General features: G+C 45.2%; 1 protein-coding gene and 1 long non-coding RNA gene across 4 annotated transcripts in view; one reads left to right on the plus strand and one right to left on the minus strand.

Moving 5' to 3' along the window:
- Positions 1–10,851: 10,851 nt before the first annotated feature.
- LOC139036638 (uncharacterized) lies at positions 10,852–17,356 on the minus strand. Its single transcript, XR_011489460.1, has 2 exons — positions 17,287–17,356; positions 10,852–15,648 (listed from the first exon to the last, which is right to left on the minus strand). It is a non-coding gene; the product is annotated as an uncharacterized lncRNA (long non-coding RNA).
- Positions 16,314–20,115, plus strand: part of SLC24A3 (solute carrier family 24 member 3) — a 421,173-nt gene continuing 417,371 nt past the window's right edge. The window contains exon 1 of one of the 3 annotated variants that reach the window (XM_070472206.1): positions 16,314–17,404. In XM_070472206.1, the coding sequence (XP_070328307.1) occupies positions 16,957–17,404 (448 nt within the window). In that variant the 5' untranslated portion in view covers positions 16,314–16,956. The remainder of the gene's footprint in view (positions 17,405–20,115) is intronic. The other 2 variants (XM_070472207.1, XM_020878614.2) reach the window with 2 other exon arrangements.

Consider the following 20,115-nt stretch of genomic DNA (forward strand, 5'->3'; position numbering starts at 1 on the left):
TTTTCATTTTTGTCACCGAAGCATTGAACCCTCATCTTCTGAAGTCTCCTGCATTGGCAGGCAGATTCTTTACCACTGAACCACCTGGGAAGCCACCTCTATTATGATCAACCATTTTATCCTTTAAAAATTTGAATAATAATTGTATTAGTCTGTTTGAGCTGCTGTAACAGGATACTAAAGACTGGGTGGCTTAAACAATGGAAATTTATTTTTCTCAAGTTCTGGAGGCTGAAAGTCCAAGACCAAGGTGCCAGAAGGACTGACTTCATCTCTCTTCCCTGCTTGTAGGTGGTGTCCTTCTCGCTGTGTCCTCACATGGCCTTTCTGCTGTGCGTGGGCTCCTGGTTTCTCTTCCTCTTAAAAGGATCCTATCGGATTAGGGCCCCACTCTTATGACCTCATTTAACCTCAGTTATTTATTTCTGCCTTCATGTACAGCTGTATTGGGGGTTAAAGCTTCAGCATGTGAATTTGGAGGGACCCAGTTCAATCAATAACAATAATAATATAATGTAAGGGAAATAGCAATAATAAACTGTTGTACCAGCATCCATAGCATTAATTGAAATTAACATTATGAACTGGTTTTGAGATCACGGTAATGCTGGCTTTATAAAATGAGTTAGAAAGGCCTCTTTTTCTATCTATTACTTTCTTGAAGGGATTGTAGATAACTGGTATAAATTTTTCCTTACATGTTTCATAGAATTCACCAGTGAATTGATATAAGTCTGGTACTCTCTGTTTTGGAAAGTTATTATTGATTCAATTTATTATGTATATGTATATATAAAATCATACTATCTGTTCTATACACATTCAGATTAATATTCAAATTGTGTAAATTTTGGCACATTTCAAGGAATTTTTCCATTTCATATAGGTTATCAAATTTGTGGGTATAGAGTTGTTTACAATATTCCTTTATTATCCTGTTAATATCCTGGGATCTGCAGTGATGACCCCTCTTTTATTTCTATATGAATCATTTTTCTGCTTCCTTTTTACTTAATCAACCTGGTTAGATGCTTATTGAGGTCATTGATCTTTTTGAAGAACTAGTTTGATTTTGTTGATAGTCTCTATTGTTTTCATGCTTCCAATTTCACTGATTTCTGCTGACATTTTATTTCTTTCCTTCTGCTTACTTTGGGTTTAAGTTCATTTTCTTTTTCTCTTTTCCTAATATGCAAGGCTTTTAGATGGTTGATTTTAGATTTTTCTTTTTAAAATATAAGCATTCAGTGCTCTAAATTTCCCTGTAAGCACTGCTTTTATTGTATCCCACCAATTTTAATAAGTTGCATTTTAATTTTCATTTACTGGAAAGCATTTTAATTTTTTTCTTGAGAGTTCTTCTTGACTCAAGTATCATTTGCAAATGTATTGTTTAATATCCAGATATTTGGGTGACTTTTCAGCTTTCTCTTATTGATTCCCAGTTTAATTCAGCTGTGGTCTGAGCACTTACTTTCTGTGATTTCTGTTCTTTTGAATTTGTTAATGTGCTTTTTATGGCCCAGAACATGATCTCTCTTGGTGAATGCCCATCTGAGCTTCAGAAGAATGTGTATTTTGCTCTTGCTGGATGAAGTAATCAATAGCTGTCAATTGCACCCAGTTGATTGATGGTGCTGTTGAGCTCAACTATGTCCTTACTGATTTTCTGTCTGCTGAACCTGTCCATTACTGAGGGAAGGGTGTGGAAGTCTCCATCCATAATAATGAATTCATCTCTTTCTCCTTACAACTCCATCAGTTTTTGACCCACATAGTCTGACACTCTGTTGTTAGACAGAAATAAACTCATTAAGGCTTGTTATATATTCTTGGAGAACTGACCACTTCATCATTATGTAATATCCCTTTTTATCCCTGATAACCTTCCTTACTCTGAAGTTTGACCTGTCTGAAATTAATACAGCTACTCCACTTTCTTCTTATTACTCCACTTTCTTATTATAACTATGGTAACATCTTTCTCCATCTCTTTATTGTTCATCGATGTGTAGCTTCATATTTTAAGTGTGTTTCTTAGAGACAACATGTAGTTCAGTCTTGCTTTTTGATCCACCCTGACAATCTCTGCCTTTTATTTGCTATATTTTAAACCATTGGTGTTTAAAGTGATGTTTTTTTACACCTTTAACAATACAATGTCTCCTATTCAGAATAAATATACACCCAATGAGAACGGGATTCCGAGTGGATAGAGGCTTAGGGGTGCTTGTTAAAGTGATTATTTTTTTAATATATATATTTTATTGAAGTATAGTTGACTTACAGTGCTTCAGGTACTTATACATATACACATATTATTTCTGAAATTATTTTTCATTATAGCTATTTAATGTAATTATTGATACAGTTGGATTTAGACCTACCATATTTGCTGTTGTTTTCTATTCATTGCTCTATTTTTTTGACCCTATTTTTGTTCTCCTCTCTGTTTCTGATATTTGTGGGTTTTAGTTAGCATTTTATGTGATTCAATTCTTTTCCGTTTCTTGGTGTATCAGTTGTACTTCTTTTGGTGGTTGCTGTAGAGTCTGTAATATACATTTACAGTGAAACCAAGTTCACTTTCAAATTATGCTACACTCCTTCACAGTTGGTGCAAATACCTTATAGTAACAAGTTCAGTAACAAGATAATCCTAATCTTCCCCTCCGTCCTTTGTATCATTGCTGTCATTAAAAAATATGTATCTCACAGTCAAGTACATTGTTGCTATTATTATTGTAATGAACTTCTGTATGTTAGCTCAATTAAGAATAAAAAAAATAAAAACTTTTATTTTATCTTCACTTATCCCTTCTCTGTGAGGCTTCCCAGATGGTGCTAGTGGTAAAGAACTCACCTGCCAGTGCAGGAGACATAAGAAATGCTGGTTCGATCCCTAGGTGAGGAAGATCCCCTGGAGAAGGAAATGACAACCCACTCCAATATTCTTGCCTGGAAAATCCCATGGACAGAGGAGCCTGATGGGCTATAGTCCATGGGGTCGCAAAGAGTCTGACACGACGGGGCACAAGTGTATCCCCTGTCTGGTGCTCCCGTCTTCATGTGAATCCAGGTTTCTGACCTCTATCATTTTCCTTCTCCCTGAAGAACTTCTTTTAACATTTCTTTCCGGGCTTATCTACTGGGAACAGATTCCCTCAAGTTTTATTTGTCTGAAAGACCTTCTCCTACACTGCTGAAGGATAATTCTGTAGTGTTCAAAATTCCAGCTTGGAGGATTTCTCTTGCAATACTTTAAATATATCACACTTCTCTTGTGTTGGTGCATGGTTTCTGAAGAGAAATTAAATGCAATTCACATGCTCTGCTACAGGTAAGGGTTTTTTTTTTTTTTTAAATCTGACTTCTTTCAAACTTTTTCTTGAGTTTTGATTTTTTAAGGTTTAAATATGATATGCCCTAGATTTTTTTTTTTCCACTTATCTTGCTTGGTGTTCTGTGAGTTTCCTGGATCTGTGACTTGGTGTCCAACATTAATCTGAAGAAAGTTATCAGTCATCATTGCTTCAAATATTTCTGTTCCTTCCTTTCTTCTTTTTGTGGTATTCCCATTAGATGTATGTTATACCTTTTTTAGTAATTCCACAATTCTTGGGTATTTGGTTCTGTGATTTTTTTTCCAGTTTTTTTTTTTTCTCTTTGCTTTTTCATTTTGGAAGTTTCTACTGACATATTCTCAAATTTAGAGTCTCCTCAGTATCCAGTGTACTAGTGAGCTCATCAAAAGTGTTCTTCACTTCTTTTCATAATGTTTTCAATCCCTTCCATTTCTTTTAGATAGTTCTTTAGAATTTCCATCTCTCTGTTCATTCCCATCTGTTTTTACGTGGTTTCTACTTTACACATTAGAATCTTTACTGTATTAATCATGATCGTTTTCACTTCTTAGTCTGATAATTCCAACATCTTTTGTCATATCTCAGTTTGATTTTGATGCTTGCTCTGTCTTTTCAAACTGTGTTTTTGCCTTTTAGTATGTCTTGTAATTTTTCTTGATAGTCAGGTGTGATATGCTGATGGAACTGCCATAAGGAGGGCTTTAGTAAAGTGATGGCGAGGCGGGGGGGAACGTTCTACAGTCCTATTGACGCAACTTCAGTCTTACAGTACCTCTGACCTGTGACGTTCCCAAGTGCTTCCTAGTCTCCCCTACCCGCTTAGGTGGGACGGATGGCTAGAGTGGGCTGGAATTGGGTATTTCCTGGGTTGTTTAGGCTCTTGATAAACGCCCTACAGTTTAGGGTCTGATAAGAGAGTTTCTCTTGAGGGCAAGCCTGATGAAGAAGAACAGAATGCTCTGTCATATTTCAAAGGGTTCCTTTTCTTCTTTCCATGCTGGAAGCATGAGGGGATTTTCTTCAATATAATTAGGAAGATCTGATAAAGTCCCAGGAGGTAAAAATCACGAAAGTGTAAGATCCCTCTTATGACTGCTTCGGTCCCTGGACTTTTACCTCCCAGACTCGCCCACCCTGAGTCCCCAGTAACTCATCAATTATAGTTTATATTTTTCTTACCTTGGCACTGAGTCCCTGGCAGGTTTGTGCCTAGGGTTTCTCCTCTGGTAATTTGTGATTTTCTGTATTAATATTTTCATGTCTGTCTCTTTAATTTTGAGGGCAAGAGTTTGCCTGTGACCTCACATCTCTCAAGGGTTCTTAAAAGAGTTGCTGATTTTTCCAGCTTGTTCAGCTTTGTAATTATGTTAAAAAACACAAGTCAAATTGATAAGGAAGAGCAACAACTTTCAATCTCCTTATATGTTGAACTGGAAACTGAAAGCCTGTATCCATGTAGATTTCAAAATCAACTTGTTAATTTCTGCAAAAGGGCAGCAGGAATTTTAAGAAGTATGGCATTAAATCTGTAGATCAATTGAAAGAATACTGCCATCTAAACGATATTAAGTATTCCAGTCCCTGAACACAAGCTGTCCTTCCATTTCCTTAGGTCTGTCGTTTCTTTCAATGATACTTTGTAGGTTTCTAAGGACTTGTCTTGCCAAATTTACTCCTGGTGCTCCATTCTTTTTGAAACTATTGTAAATGGAGTTGTTTTTAAAATTTTATTGTCAAATTTACTACTATGGTATGGAAATTCAGTTGATATTTGCATGTTGATTTTGTATCCTGCATTTTTGCTAAAGGCATTCATTAGCTTAAATACCTTTTGTGCAGATTCCTGCAAATAGAAATAGGTTTATTTTGTCCTTTTCAGTATGGTGCCTTTTATTACTTTTTTCTTGCCTGATTGCCCTGGCTAGAATCTCTCATACCATATTGAATAAAAGTTTTGGGAGCAGATAACCTTTTCATGCTTCCAATCTTAGAGTAAAAGCTTCTGTATTTTGCTATTATGATGTTTCATAGGCTTCTTCACAGATGCCCTTTGACATTCTGAGGAACTTCCCTTCTCTGTGTGGTCTGTTGAGTATTTTTTTTTTTTTTAATCACAAAGGGATGTCGAGTTTTGTCAAGTTTTTTTTGGCATCAATAGAAATGATCGTGTTATTTTTGCCCTTTATTTTACTGAAATGTTGTATTATTTGTTGATTCTTATATACCAAACCAATCTTACTTTCCTGGGTTAATTTATACTTGCTCATGGTGTATAATCCTTTGTGTATGTCACTGGATTCAGATTTTTAGTATTTTGTTGAGGATTTTGTCATCCATATTCATAAGTTTCTTTTTCCAACTGTGATGTCATTGACTGGTTTTGGTATCAGAAAAATACTGGCCTCATAGAATGAGTTGTAAAATGTTCCCTCTTCTATTTTTGTAAGAGTTTGTAAAGCATTCATTTAAATTCTTCCTTAAACATTTGGTAAAACTCATCTGTGAAGCCATCTGGTCCTGCACTTTGTGAGGTTTCTTGATTACTAATTTTATCTCTTCTTATAGGTCTATTCAGATATTTTATTTATTCTTGAGTCAGTTTGGGTAGTTTGTGACTTTCTAAGAATTTGTGTATTTCATCTAGGTTATCTAATTTCTTGGCATGCAATTGTTCATAGTTCATAGTACTTCCTTCTAATTCGTATTTCTGTGACACTTATAGCCTCTTTTGTTCCTTATATGAGTAATTTGAGTCCTCTCTTTTTGAGTATTCTTGTCAGTTAAGCTAAAGTCCTGGTTCCTTTTTTTTTTTTTTTTTTTTTTTAAGTCAGTTAAGCTAAAGTCCTGGTTCCTTCCTTTTTCCTGTTTCCTTATTTAAGGAAAACCTGAAAATACCTCTTGGTTCCTTCCAGCCCTGCTTTTGGCAAAATATTCACTCACAGTTCTGGAACCAGAGATTGTTGCTTAGGAAGGAATAAAAGTGACTGGCATACGGAGCAAGGAGCCCATGTTGTAACTTCAGGGCCTCTGAAGTTTCTCTTAAAGAGAGAAGACTACACATTTTAAGAATAAAAACAAAACACCTTTGAATCATGACATTTTAAAAATTGGTCACCAAAAGCACAATACCCAGTAAGTCTGGCCAAAGACTCCTTTATGAAAACTATTTCAAGGAATCAAAGACAAAAATGGTGTCTATCAAAAGAATTTGTTAATACTAATATAGTATGGATGACTTTAAAATAAAAAATGCCAACTATTTCACTGTAAATAATTACCTTGGCTTGTTTATGCATTTTACTAACACTAGGTGTGGGATCATGGAGGTGGTTAGTTATTAGGTTTTCCCACTCTGAACAGCTTTCTTGTCCTTTAAAGGCATAATTCTAAGTCTTACAAGCCTTGATTCCTTGACTGGTAGATTCATATGGATGGAGAGGCTGTGAAATCTTATCTAGGAGGTCTTGAAATCAGGTGCTACAGTTACAGCTCCCTGGGATTTCAAGACATGCTAACAATACCACATTTAGAGGAGACTTTCTGCTTTCCAGGGCTTCCCTGTTAGCTCCTGGGAGTTCGATTCCTGGGTCGGGAAGATCCCCTGGAGAAGGAAATGGCAACCCACTCCATTATTCTTGCCTGGAAAATTCCATGAACAGAGGAGCCTGCCAGGCTACAGTCCATGGAGTCAAACACGACTGAGTGACTTCACTTTCTTTTCTTTCTGCTTTCCCGTCCCCACCCCTCATTTATTATTTGAACATACCTCCTCTCCCTTCTCAAATTCCCAGCCTACTCACACACACTCAGTCTCCTCTAGTATTTATTAAATACCTCAGGGAAATGGTAAGTAACTTTTAATAAAATGGTTGAGTACCACAATAATCATTATTGGGGAAAAGATCTATCGATGGATGCTAAAACTAATGGGTGAAATTTTGAAGGGAAACAAGCTGACCTGTTTCCAAGGTATCACCTCCCAAGATATTAACTCCAAGTGATCCAGGTTAACATCACCAGTAATAAGACATATGGACATTACAAACCTCTTGATACAATGCAATGAGAACTCAATGTCATTTCATTGCCCCAAATGGACAACCTCATGCAAATCTTGAGAAGACATTCAGTTCAGTTCAGTTGCTCAGTCGTGTCCGACTCTTAGCGACCCCATGAACTGCAGCACACCAGGCCTCCCTGTCCGTCACCAACTCCTGGAGTTTGCTCAAACTCATGTCCATCGAGTTGGTGATGCCATTCAGCCATCTCATCCTCTGTCATCCCCTTCTCCTTCTGCCCCCAATCCCTCCCAGCATCAGGGTTTTTTCCAATGAGTCAACTCTTCACATGAAGTGGACAAAGTATTGGAGTTTCAGCTTCAGCATCAGCTCTTCCAATGAACACCCAGGACTTATCTCCTTTAGGATGGACTGTTTGGATCTCCTTGCAGTCCAAGGGACTCTCAAGAGTCTTCTCCAACACCACAGCTCAAAAGCATCAATTCTTCGGTGATCAGCTTTCTTCACAGTCCAACTTTCACATCCATACATGACCACTGGAAAAACCATAGCCTTGACTAAATGGACCTTTGTTGACTAAGTAATGTCTCTGCTTTTTAATATGCTATCTAGGTTGGTCATAACTTTCCTTCCAAGGAGTAAGCGTCTTTTAATTTCATGGCTGCAGTCACCATCTGCAGTGATTTGGGAGCCCCCAAAAATAAAGTCAGCCACTGTTTCCCCATCTATTTGCCATGAAGTAATGGGACCAGATGCCATGATCTTAGTTTTCTGAATGTTGAACTTTAAGCCAACTTTTTCACTCTCCTCTTTCACTTTCATCAAGAGGCTTTTTAGCTCCTCTTCACTTTCTGCCATAAGGGTGGTGTCATCTGCATATCTGAGGTTATTGATATTTCTCCCAGCAATTTTGATTCCAGCTTGTGCTTCCTCCAGCCCAGTGTTTCTCATGATGTACTCTGCATATAAGTTAAATAAGCAGGGTGACAATATACAGCCTTGACGTACTCCTTTTCCTATTTGGAACTAGTCTGTTGTTCCATGTCCAGTTCTAACTGTTGCTTCCTGACCTGCATACAGGTTTCTCAAGAGGCAGGTCATTAGAGAAACCTAAATTGAGAGACATTATACAAAATAAACCACCAATACTCCCTCAAAAGTGTCAAGATCATGAAAGATAAGGAAAAAGAATTGTCAGAGATTAGTGGAAAAGAAAATAACTGAATGCAATGTGGGAGACCAGAGAATTCTATCTTGAACAGAAAGGGGATGTTAGAAGAAAAGGTGATGACATTTGAATATGGTCTGTATTTTGTTAGCAATAGTATAACTGTGGTAATTTAATCTTTTTAAAGGTTTTTTTTGTGGTCCATTTTAAAAGTCTTGTTGAATTTGTTACAATATTGCTTCTGCTTTATGTCTTGGCTTTTTGGCTCTCAGGCATGTGGAATTTTAGCTCCTTGGCCAGGGATTGAAATCTGCACCCCCTGCATTGGAAGGCAAAGTCCTAACACAGGGAAGTCCCCGTGTTAGTTTTATAGATTTGATTATTGTGCAGTAGATACCCAATGTGATAACCTTAAGGGAAGTTCATGAGAGAAACTATTTTTGCAACTTTCTGTAAGTTTAAAAATAGTTCAAAATAAAAAGTTTAAAGGGCTTCCCAGGTGGTGCTAATGGTAAAGAGCCCGCCTGCCAATGCAGCAGGCATAAAAGATTTGGGTTCGATCCCTGGATCGGTAAGATTCCCTGGAGGAGTGCGTTGCAACCCACTCCAGTATTCTTGCCTGGAGAATCCCATGGACAGAGGAGCCTGGCGGGCTATGGTCCATAGGGTTGCAAACAACTGGACATGACTGAAGCAACTTAGCACGCAAGCATGCAAAATGTTAAAACAAATCATTACACTCAATTTTTAACTTGTCAAAGGACTATTTTTTTTTCATTCCTTTGATCATTTTTATCATCTGACTTGAAAACTTGGTATTTTTTGGACATAATAGTCTAATGAGAATATGACTTATGCAGACTATGCAGAGAAGCACTGAAAGAAAAGAGAAAGTATTATATCAACATAAGTTTGTAGTCTCAAATTCTCACACTGCTTTTTCAAAGTTTAATTTAGACTGTGTTTTGTGCATTGTACACTGGTGGTGGTGTGAACTAAGATAGTTTATGACTGGCCTGGGATTTAACTTAGAAATTCCTCTTCTGAATATTTTCCAGATTGGAGGGACTTGCTATTCACAGCTAAATGTTTAATGGTGTAGCTGGAATTCTTATACCTCAGGGACCTCAGAATCTATTGCTTGTAGACTGATTTGAATGCTTAAACCTTACAAGTTTGGCATTGTTGGTTTTCCGTATTTAAGAAGTGTTTAAAAGCAAATGAGACACAGCAAGTTGAACAAAATAAAATGGTACATGTAATCTTGAGTGTTATAATTTGTTAGCCACAAATAGGGGAAGTTATGAAGTCCTAGTCATCTCATCTAAGAGGAAGTACCAACTGCATCCATGTTTCTCTGTCTTTAACACACACAGAAATCTGTGGGTTTTGTTAAAATGCAGATTCTCAGGCAGCCACCCGCGAGGTCGGGGGATGGGCCTCCAAGATTCTGCATCTCCCAGGAGATACTCCTGATCCATGGTCAACATTGTAAGTGGCAAGGACCCTAAGTGACTGGAAAGGACAAGTTACCAAGGAGGCCTGTCTCCCTTGGCTATACATTTCCAAAGGGGATTTAATTTTAAACAAGTGAAATATTTAAGTACCTTCAGGCAGTACAACTGATAGTAAAAATGTAAGGAAATCTCGCTCATGAAGCAAACTCGGGGAGGACGGGAGTGCTGCCTGCGACACCCCAATCACTCCCAATGCCACATCTGTCTGAGCAGAAATTTCAGAAAAGAAAGACTATGGATCCAGTTCGAGATAAAGCTCAGCCAGTTCATGGCCCGGCCCATTATTAACACAACCTCGGGAGCATGTCTGCCTCTGCCACCAGGGGGCGCGGCGCCACAGTTTTTTCCATGCCAGCGGTGTGGACTGTCAGCCTCATCTTGGGTGGCAGGCGGATCAAAGGAGATAAGGAAACTGATATAGCACTGTTGGGGAGGGGAAGGTGGGGAATGGGAAATCCCCTTGTCTGTGGATAACACATGTTGTTCAAGTGCAAGGAGTGACTGACTTGGGTCTCTTTTGAATGTTATGTATCCTCAGAAGGTCTCCCTGTGGCACATCCTTTGGAGGAAGGCTTGTCAATTGTCTTTCATATCATCAGTGAGCGGAGAGATGGCCGCCCAATTCGATGCATGATCAGCTTCCTACAGAACCCCTCACCAGGCCCGCGACCTTGGGCATCAAGCAGCCAGCACAGGACTCACAAAGGGGCAAGGCCAGAATCAGACCTTGTCAGTTCCCTTAATTTAAGTCAACTTATCCTAACTACTTACACATGAGCAGATTCTTTTAATTGTTCTTTATTTTTTTGATTAGAAAAATAGGGCAGACTACTGCCACAAAAACAATTCTAAAAATAAAAACCAATATAAAATAAAAAGTGAAAGTCCCTCCTTGGTCACTAACCTCCACCCCAAATCCAGAAATCCCACATTCAGAAGTAACTGTTGCTGACCATATATTTGTTTGTATATATAGGGCTTCCCAGGTGGCTCAGTGGTAGAGAGTCCACCTGCCAAAGTCGGAGACGCAGGAACAATTGGTTCAATCCCTGGGTCAGGAAGATCCCCTTGAGGAAGAAATGGCAACCCACTCCAGTATCCTTGCCTGAAAAATCCCATGGACAGAGGAGCCTGACAGGCTATAGTCCATGGGGTTGCAAAGAGTAAGACACCACGGAGCGACTGAGCACAAACATATGTATATATATTACATATATATATATATATATATATATATTTATATTTATATTTATATTGGAGTATATTTATAGGGAGACATGCAAGTGATTTTGCTTAACTTGGCAGCACTGACAGTTCATAATGCATCTTGCTTTTGCCAGTTAAGATGTATACTATATCACGGTAGTTGATCAGGATGAGGTTTTGAAACCTAAAATGACAAAACACTTTACAGATCTGTCATCATTCAAAACAGGATTCCTCAGCCTAACGTTTATATTTTTACAAAAATAGGCCCCCGGGTCCCTTCTTAGTGCCCCCTGCCACACTCAGCATCCTACCTGTCCTAGGTTACAGTGCCAAAAGAAAATGAGTGGGGTTTACATGTTTCTTTCTGAATGATTCTCATAGAATGAGAAAATTGCTCAAATTGTAATTGCTTATATTTTGTCTTTTGAGGATTTAAAATTGTAACCTCTTTATTATTTTCTCTGGATTATTTTTTATAGGATTTTTTTTAAACTTGTGAAACAGGAGAGATATTGATATATAGCCTTGGCTATAGAGTATGCTTGTGTCCTCTCTATTTCTTCCAAATATCCAAAACAAGTCAATTACAAATCTTGACAAAAAGGGACTGGGTAACATAGTTTCCCTTTTCAGATTTTTTTTTTCTCTCCAGGATCCACCAAAAAGACGTGCTGCACTGTCCCTTCCTCCAGAATAGATCTCAAACTTTAACACAGATGGGTCCCTGGAAATGTCTGAATGATGTAGATTTCCAGGCCTCCTGAATCCTTTTCCTCAGGATGGGCTGGGAGTGAACATTTCCAACAAGATCCCTTGTACTGTTTATATTCACTAATGCTGGATTGAAAGGACCCTCCATGGCCCTGCCTCGGAGTGGGGTGGGGGGCATCTTTTCTGACGGCACCTTAATTCTACTTTCCTCTCATTTAGAAGAAAAAGGGGATGGAAAGAATGTACAAGTAATGGGTTGTGCTTTTTCCATGAAAAGCAGCCTCCAAATTTTATGCACATCATAGCAGTTCTTTTAGGCATGTCTTTAAAAGCTTGACCCCCAAGCTGATCTGCTGTCCTGCAATTACCCTTAGGTCGTGTAACCAGTTTGGAGGCAGCCCATGACTGTTTCAGTTTCAGCTGAAGTTCCTTCTAAAACGAGCCAGTCTGGGAGGTCACTTGTCTCACATCCAGAGGCAGTGGTGTGGTTATTCTTGGCTTACACTAAACTTGGAAGGGAGCCGAAGCATCAGGTAAAAAACAATGTACACACACGCAGCACAAAAAGAAACCATCACAGCCCTGCACACCCATGTGGGCAGATCCCATGGAAACAAGGCTGAGCAAAAGGAGCCTCTGCTCACTTGAAGTTCAAGGACAGGCACCCAAAACCCAGGAGAGAGAGCAGGGAAGAGGGGTTGCTGTCAGAGGGTTATTGTCCAGCGAGGGGTTGGCACGAGGGGGCCAGAGAATGCTCTGTGTCCTGATCTGGAACTCAAGTAGGTTGTCCACAAATAGGTAAAGTCATTGAGCTAAATGCTAAAGCCGTGTGCATGTTACTATACATAAATAATCCTCAGTAAATTTAAAAAAAGATGATGGACACCTATGATAATGACTCTGGTCCACAGGAGAAAAAAAACAAAAACTACAGTCACATCCATGAAGTGAGTCAAAAGCACCCAACAAACACTGACCTGAAAAAGAGTACAAAAATGGGAAACAATTATAAAATAACTGATTGCTGCACACCTGAAACTAATACAACTTGGTAAATCAATGATACTCCCATAAAAATTTTAAGAAAAGGGAAAAAAAAAAAAAACCAAGCAGCTTCTTTTAAGTTCATTTCTAACTGAATGTTTCAAGTCCTGTGAGTCCTAGATTGTGGACAGGGCCTTCCCACAGCCTCCTGATCTGCAGTGTGGACTCACACTCATCCAGGAGAGATGATTCTGTGCTCTTTGCAATGCCGACAGCCCAGGAAGCATCTAAAGGAACAGGTGTACCAGCCTTTCGATGAAGGTGTTGGACAAGAACGAGGAGGGGATCCACAGTCAGACCTTCCTCGGAGAAGCTGGGGTTTTGTTGGCCTCTGAGTGTCCGATGTGCAGGTGACATGTCTAGAGGTGAAGCGCAGCTGGTCCGGTCAGCCAGGGTCATGGTTGACCAGACCTGGCCTGAGACAGGAGGCCTGGGAGTCTGTGTCTAGGCTGGTGTGAACAGGTGTCATGTCCAAGGGCTGTCCCAGCTCACCCATGCACAAGTCACTCCCCTACTCCCCGCCATCCACCAGCACGTGGCCTTAGCGTGTTGAAGGTGTTCTGTGAACATTTAGCGTCTTCCCTCTCTCTGCTCAGGCCTCGCCTCCCTGGGTGAGAGCCAGCCATGGCCAGGAGGCTGACTCGTCACCTCACCCAGCAAGTGGCTCCTCTGATTTCCTCCTCTCCTCCCCCACCCTCTTCCTTCCATCTCTCGCCGGTGGCTTGCCTGACAATTGGCACTGTCTGGTATTATGGAGACACAACCCTGCTTTGTTGTGGAAACAGGTCTATCAGGTGTGGGCACTGTGGGCTAGGGAGAGCCTGGAGGCTGGGAGCAAGGCCAGTGGGCACAGAAGACCCTGGTGGCCTGGGCCTCGCTTCTGGACTGATGTCTCTGCACGTGGTCCTTTGTGATCGAGGCAGATCTACGAGAAAGATGAACCACTTCTGTGCCCTCACATCCAGTCCAAAGTCTTTGCATGGAATTGCTTTTCGGAGGTTAAAAAGAGGGCATGGATGGTGACACCAGCACCCAGCCCAGGCTGCCAGGCTGTGGAGGGGCCTCATACCCACGCCTGTCTTGCTCCTGGAAGGGTGCAGGCCCTGGCACATCCTGGGGTGATGCTTCTCTTTCCAGGCAAGCGAATTCTCAGACGACTGTATCAGGGCCTGGAATTTTCTCCCCGAGGCTCTTTGCACCAAATATGAGATCAAATGCAAACAGATTAAGAAATAAAAGGCAAAAGCTGCCTCAGGATTGACGAGGATCCTGATGGTGAAAGATAAATAGCACATGAGTTATCTCAGCTCCGGCTCCTTCCAAAATCCAGTTTCTTGCAGGGAGCTTCTGAAGACTGGGAGAGGGCAGGTAGGACAAACACAGGTGGGAAGAGTCCACCGGGGTCTGTCTCCTTCCTCCAGGGTTGGCAGAGGATGTGAGAACCTGCTCTCCCACCCCAACTCCCAGTCCCAAAGGGTGCCCGCTGAGGTGTGGGGGGGGGGTAGGGGGCTTCCCTGACCCTAGAAGGAACCTTTCTTCCAGCCCAGGAGCCACCCCTGCTTGGGATGGGAGCCCATGACTGCAGGTGCTGTCAGGCTGGGGACTGGAAGCACCCATCCCTCTTCTTTGGGTGGTGGGCTTCTCAGGGGTCTTTGTCTCTGCTATACCCACTTTGCCATGAATTCTGTTGAAATGAAGATGAACTATAAAAAATCACTTCAGCATGCCCAGGAAGGATTCTCCATCTCTGTCTCCCTCCCCGCTCTTTCCCCACCTGGCTTCCGCTCATTCATTCCGTGCAGGTGCCCAGGGCACTTCCAGGGCATTGCCAACTCCTGGTTCCTCCCCTCCGCCCTCCTGCTCTCTTCCTGACACCTCTCCCACCCCCATATTACACAATTCCTTGTGCCTGTGGCTCATTCCCTAACCCAATTAGTTCCAGATTCCCTCTCTCACTTTTATTTTTCCTATTTACATGAGAAAAAGCGAGTGTCTTTCCCCGGTTAGTTGAATAAAGGACAGCCTTCTGAGCTCCTAAACTTTCTTCTGAATGTTGATCGAGGTGAGGAGACTGGAGTGCCTCCCCTTCCCCAGGGACTTCCAGGGTTTAAATCCTCCTACCAGGGTTGGTACCTGGTAACCAACCGGAGCAGAAGGGTCAACAAGGGCAGGGTAGGAGAGGTGCTTCTGAGGAGATGCCAGGCTGAGAAAGGACTAAAAGAATGATACACCCAGGAAGAAAGAGCTCTCAGGCATGCTGGGTGAGATAACCTCTCTGTGGTGGGAAAGCCACCTAGGAAGGTCTGTTTTGTCCTTGGCCATGACCCGCTGTTCCCTGATGCTGTGGGGAGGGGTCATCTGGGGAGCCTGGGCTAGGAGGTCACCCATAGATGGGGTCACCCTTGGACTCTGTGGGTCCTCCCAGACCTAGGGGTGCAGAAACCCATACATAGGTCTCTCCTTCCTCCTCACCTCCATAGACGTCTGCAGCTGGATTCCCTGATAAGACCGGACTCTGTGGAGACAGTCACCCAGACCAACACCTGGGTTCCAGTGATCCTTTTTTGAACAAGCTCTTCCGTTTTCCCTTGTGACTCAGCTGGTAAAGAATCCGTCTGCAATGCGGGAGACCTGGGCTAAGATCCCTGGGTTGGGAAGATCCCCTGGAGAAGGGAAAGGCTACCCACTCCAGTATACTGGCCAGAATTCCATGCTCTGCAGTGTCCACAGAGTCGCAAAGAGTCGGACACGACTGAGCGAGTTTCACCTCACTTCACTTCTGTTTTCAGCCCCACCATAAAGGCATCTCTTTCTGGGTCTAGATCCGCCATCCTAGCCTCAGCCCAAGGGAGGCCCCAGGCACCGGGGAAGCTGGAAACCCCAGGAGGGAGGGTGGGTGTATCAGAGACCATCAAGTGTCCTCTCTAAAGGGCATCTTCTGCAAGGCTGCAGGTGAGGGCTGGAGCACAAGTGGAGCCCTGGGGAGAGCGAGGATTAGGGCTCTGACCTCAGGATTGGGAGCAGGCTGACTCTTCTCGGCGACAGGAAGGCCAGGAGCCTCGTCCCGGGGTTGGCCGGGGACTCTCGCGCCGCCCTGACCCTCTTCCCTCGGCCACAGCCCTGGAGGCTTGGTATAGGACTATCCCGAGTGAAGTGTGAGCCCGAGCCAGAGGGGGGAGCCAGGATACCCCCAGCGAGCCAAAGAGCCTCTTTCAGGTCCCGAGGCGGGCGCGCACGGGGATCCCCACAAGGGGGCGGAGGGAAACCCAGGAGGCCCGCGGGAGGAAGCTAGCCCGGCGGCCCGGCGCGCTCAGCCAAGCGCACTTGCGGCACCCCTCTTCGGGCACAGGGCGGGGAGGGGGCGGGAGAGACCCTAGGCTCCTCAAAAAGTTTCGGGCGAACCCTTTTCCCCCCGGAGATCAGCCTTTCGGCGGCGCGTGTGCCCCGAGAGGGGGCCCTCCCGCGCCGGCACGAGCGCAGGACAGCGCGAGGGGTTCCCTCCCAGCCGCAGTCTCCTCCCCACGCGCCCCCTCTCCGCCGGGCTAGCCAGCGCCGCTGCGTCCCCTCCGCTGCCCCCAGCCCGCGCCCGCGCCCGAGCCGCCGCGCCGCTGCCGGCTGCCGCCTCCCGCCTCGCCCCGAGCTCCCGGCGTGCTCGGCCCGGCCTCGGCCCCGGCTCGGCCCCGGCCCTGCGCGCGGACCATGGAGTAGGCGGGCGGCCCCGCGACGCGCTCCCGCCGCCGGCGAGGCCGGAGCAGCCCCGGGTGGCCTCGCCCGCCGGCCGAGTTGGCCCGCGGCGGGCCCTCCTCCCGCCGGTCCTCCCCGCTCCTCCTCCTCGGCCGCCGCCGCCCCCGCCTCCCGGCCGCCCCCGCCGCCCCCGCCGCGCCGCCGCCCGAGGCCGAGCGCGGACGCCGAGCGTGGGAGCCATGGCGCGCGAGGAGGACGGGGACCCCGAGCGCCGGGAGGCGGCGGCGCGGGCCGGCAGCGACGAGGAGGAGGAGGAGGAGGAGGAGGAGGAGGGACTGAGCGACGACGAGGACGGAGATCGGGAGAACCGCGGCGGCCGCCAGGAGGAAGGAGAGGCGGCGGCGGCGGCCGCCGGGCGGGAGCGCAGCGAGGACGCGCTGCCGCCGCGCGCGGAGCTGCCTCCCGCCACCAGCCGCGCCGCGGCCGCCCGCGATAGGAGCGGCCGCCGCCCGCCGGGGACCCCGCCGGGACCGCTGCCCTGCCGCGCGGAAAGGATGCCGTCGCCCGACCTGGAGGAGCGTGAGCGCCGCCGGAGCTGCCGGAGGGACCTTCTTCTGAGCCAGGTCTGCTTCCTGGCCCTGGTGGCGCTGCTGCTCTGGTCGCTGTCGAGCATGCGGGACCACGACGGTGAGTGCTCGCCGCCTGCCCCGAGTGGGCGCTGCGGCTCCGGCGGCGGCGCGGGGCGTCCAGGCCCGGGGACGCCCCCTGCCCCGGGCGGAGGGGCCCGGGAGGCGAGGACGGTGCGCGCGGGCGCGGGCGCGGGGCGGGGGTAGGACCGTGGCCGGCACGCTGGGCGCCTTGGCTGCCCTGGGAACCGTCACCTGTGCCTCCCGGCTCTGCCCCGCTTCCTGCCACGAGCTGGAGGGACTGAGGGAGGCAGCAGTGGGGACTCTTCTCCTAAACAGGTCCCCCGTGGGCAGTAATGAAGTTGTCCTGGTGAGCTTCGGCCCCTGCGCGCGTGACCACCTGTGCAACTCCTTGGCCTGTGGAGGGAGGGCAGGGAGAGGACTAGTTGAGCCGGGGACACAGTGCTCCGAACCGAGCAGGCGGGATGGACCGCCTGTTTCTTCGGAAGCTTCATCCCCCTCTTTCTAGAACAGGTGCCCGGGAACTAATGATAGGAAAAAAGTGCTGGTCCTCTGGCTAGATTTTTCGACTGGTTCTCCTCCACTGGCACCTCGCTGTGAACACGGATCCCTTTTGCAGACTTGCAACGCGGGATGAAGCCATTAGACTGGACCGCCGATGGTCTGTACCTTACTTTCAGGGTGCCCTGCGGAGCGCTTTCCCGGTACACAACTTCTGTCTTATTTTTGCCCTCGGCCTTTCTTGAGCTGACCTAGACCTGGTGAAGAAATGTGCTCAGCACAGTTGTTCACAGGAAGGAGTTTGGACCCTGGGTGTGCAGCTGTCAGAGAAACGGAGGAAAGGCTTGGAGGAATAGCTCTTGTAAAGCGGTTTTCTATCCTGGCTCCTCCAGTGGCACGCCTGGTAGGAAAACAGCTACGGAAATGCTCGGGAGGGAAAACAGTGACAGATACATGCTTCGGTGTTAAGATCCACGGAGCTCCAATACAAGGGGTTATGAAGTGCAGAAGGAAGGCATTTGGATAGTACTGCTCAAATATACTTAAGGGTGCAATCAATTAAAAAAGGAAACTCCCCCAATGGGTTGTGCTCCTGCGTGGTGGGGAAAGTGGCTGGTGGGTCTTGGTTCAGGTCTTAGCAGACTTCAACATATATGGTAATAGGAGAGAGCCCTTCCAGGTTCTCAGCGGAGCCCTCGAGACTCCTGGTTCTCCATGTTTCTCTAGGATGCCAGACTGTCTGGCCATGGGGACTGACATCGGAAAGTGGACGGTGCCCAGTGATGGAGGCTGGTCCTCTCTCCAAGGGCAGTGTCTGACCTGCCGGAAGCAGTTCCTGGCCCTGTCTCAGGAAGAGGGTTTTCATTAACCCCCTTTTCATCATCGCAGCTTTGACAAGTGTAAAGCCAGTCCATACTATAGAAAGAGCCGTTTCAAGTCAGTTACACGCCAGCCATCTTCCTACAGGTCGGGGCTCTCAGGGCATAGACTTCCTACCACTTTCCAGGCTACAAAAGACATTTTTTTCTGAATGGGGAATGTGACCCAGATGGTTAAGTCCATCAGTGGCAGGGAGTTTCCTGGGCCTGGGGAAAGCTGGGATGTTCGGAGGAAGCGGGTGTCAGACACTCTGCAGACTTGAAGCTAGGTGACTAGACGTCATTTGGGGATGGACAGAAGTGTGCCTGCTAGGGACTCAGGTTTGGGTCCAGTGCACAGCCCTATCCTCCATACTTCCCCCAGTTGGTCTCTCTCCTTCTGCCTTTTCACCTCCTCTCTACCCCCTCCCATAAATGTGGGGCTTGAGAAGACCCCCACCCCAGCAACTTAAGATAACAGTGACATGTCAGTGGGAGGGGCACGTGTGCCATTGAGCCCCCTGGATGGCATGCGAGTTGTAATTCTTTCAAATCACTGTTTCTTCCACTAGATATTGATAATTTAATTACATGATGCACAGGAAGATTGTGCAAGGCCCAGATTTTTTGAAATAATTTTTAAGATACTAATTAACATGTGTGAATCTGCAAGTGATTATTTTGCTTAAGGGATTGCCATTCAGCATACCTAACCATCTGAATAGTGACTTTTACTAACTTAGGAGCTCCTCTGCTTGAGGGTCTATTCAATATGAATAAAAAGTTTGGAATGTAGCCTTGTTTTGAAGACACTCTGACTTGGAGAGGCCAAGCGATTCACTTACAGTCACACAGCAGTTGAGAAACAGAGGAAAAGATGAACCCGAGGTGACCTGGCTCTTTGATCCCATCTCTGTCCCCCCGTATCTGTGCCACTCTCTGGGTGCAGCTTTGTAATATTTATATAACCACATGGGGAGTGGTACCTTCATAATGATCAAAGGTGATACTTCTATTTAGTCACCTTGAAAACCACGCAGTGATTAAGCGTAACTTCTCAGAAGCCTGTTTTCTAACACATGTTGATTTTTCTTTCTTTTTTTTTTCAATAAAAAGGACAGTTCTTTTACCAAACCAAAACAGAGGTGTGTGGCAGGTATATTACATAATCTTGTATAACATTTCTGATGTATGGAATCGGAGATCCCTTTTAGGAACCCCTAACCAAACTCAGTATAGATTCTCTCCTCAGATGGGACAGGAACGTTGTTAGGCTTAAGTCAGGAAGAAGTAACACTGGAATAAAGGGAAATGTTAATTCTCACAACAACAAAAGCAGTAATAATGTTAACTGGAATTTGGCACGTTCTCCAGTGCCAGGCCCCGGGCCAAA

This window comes from Odocoileus virginianus, chromosome 9 (assembly GCF_023699985.2).
Source record: "Odocoileus virginianus isolate 20LAN1187 ecotype Illinois chromosome 9, Ovbor_1.2, whole genome shotgun sequence".
Lineage (NCBI taxonomy): Eukaryota > Metazoa > Chordata > Mammalia > Artiodactyla > Cervidae > Odocoileus > Odocoileus virginianus.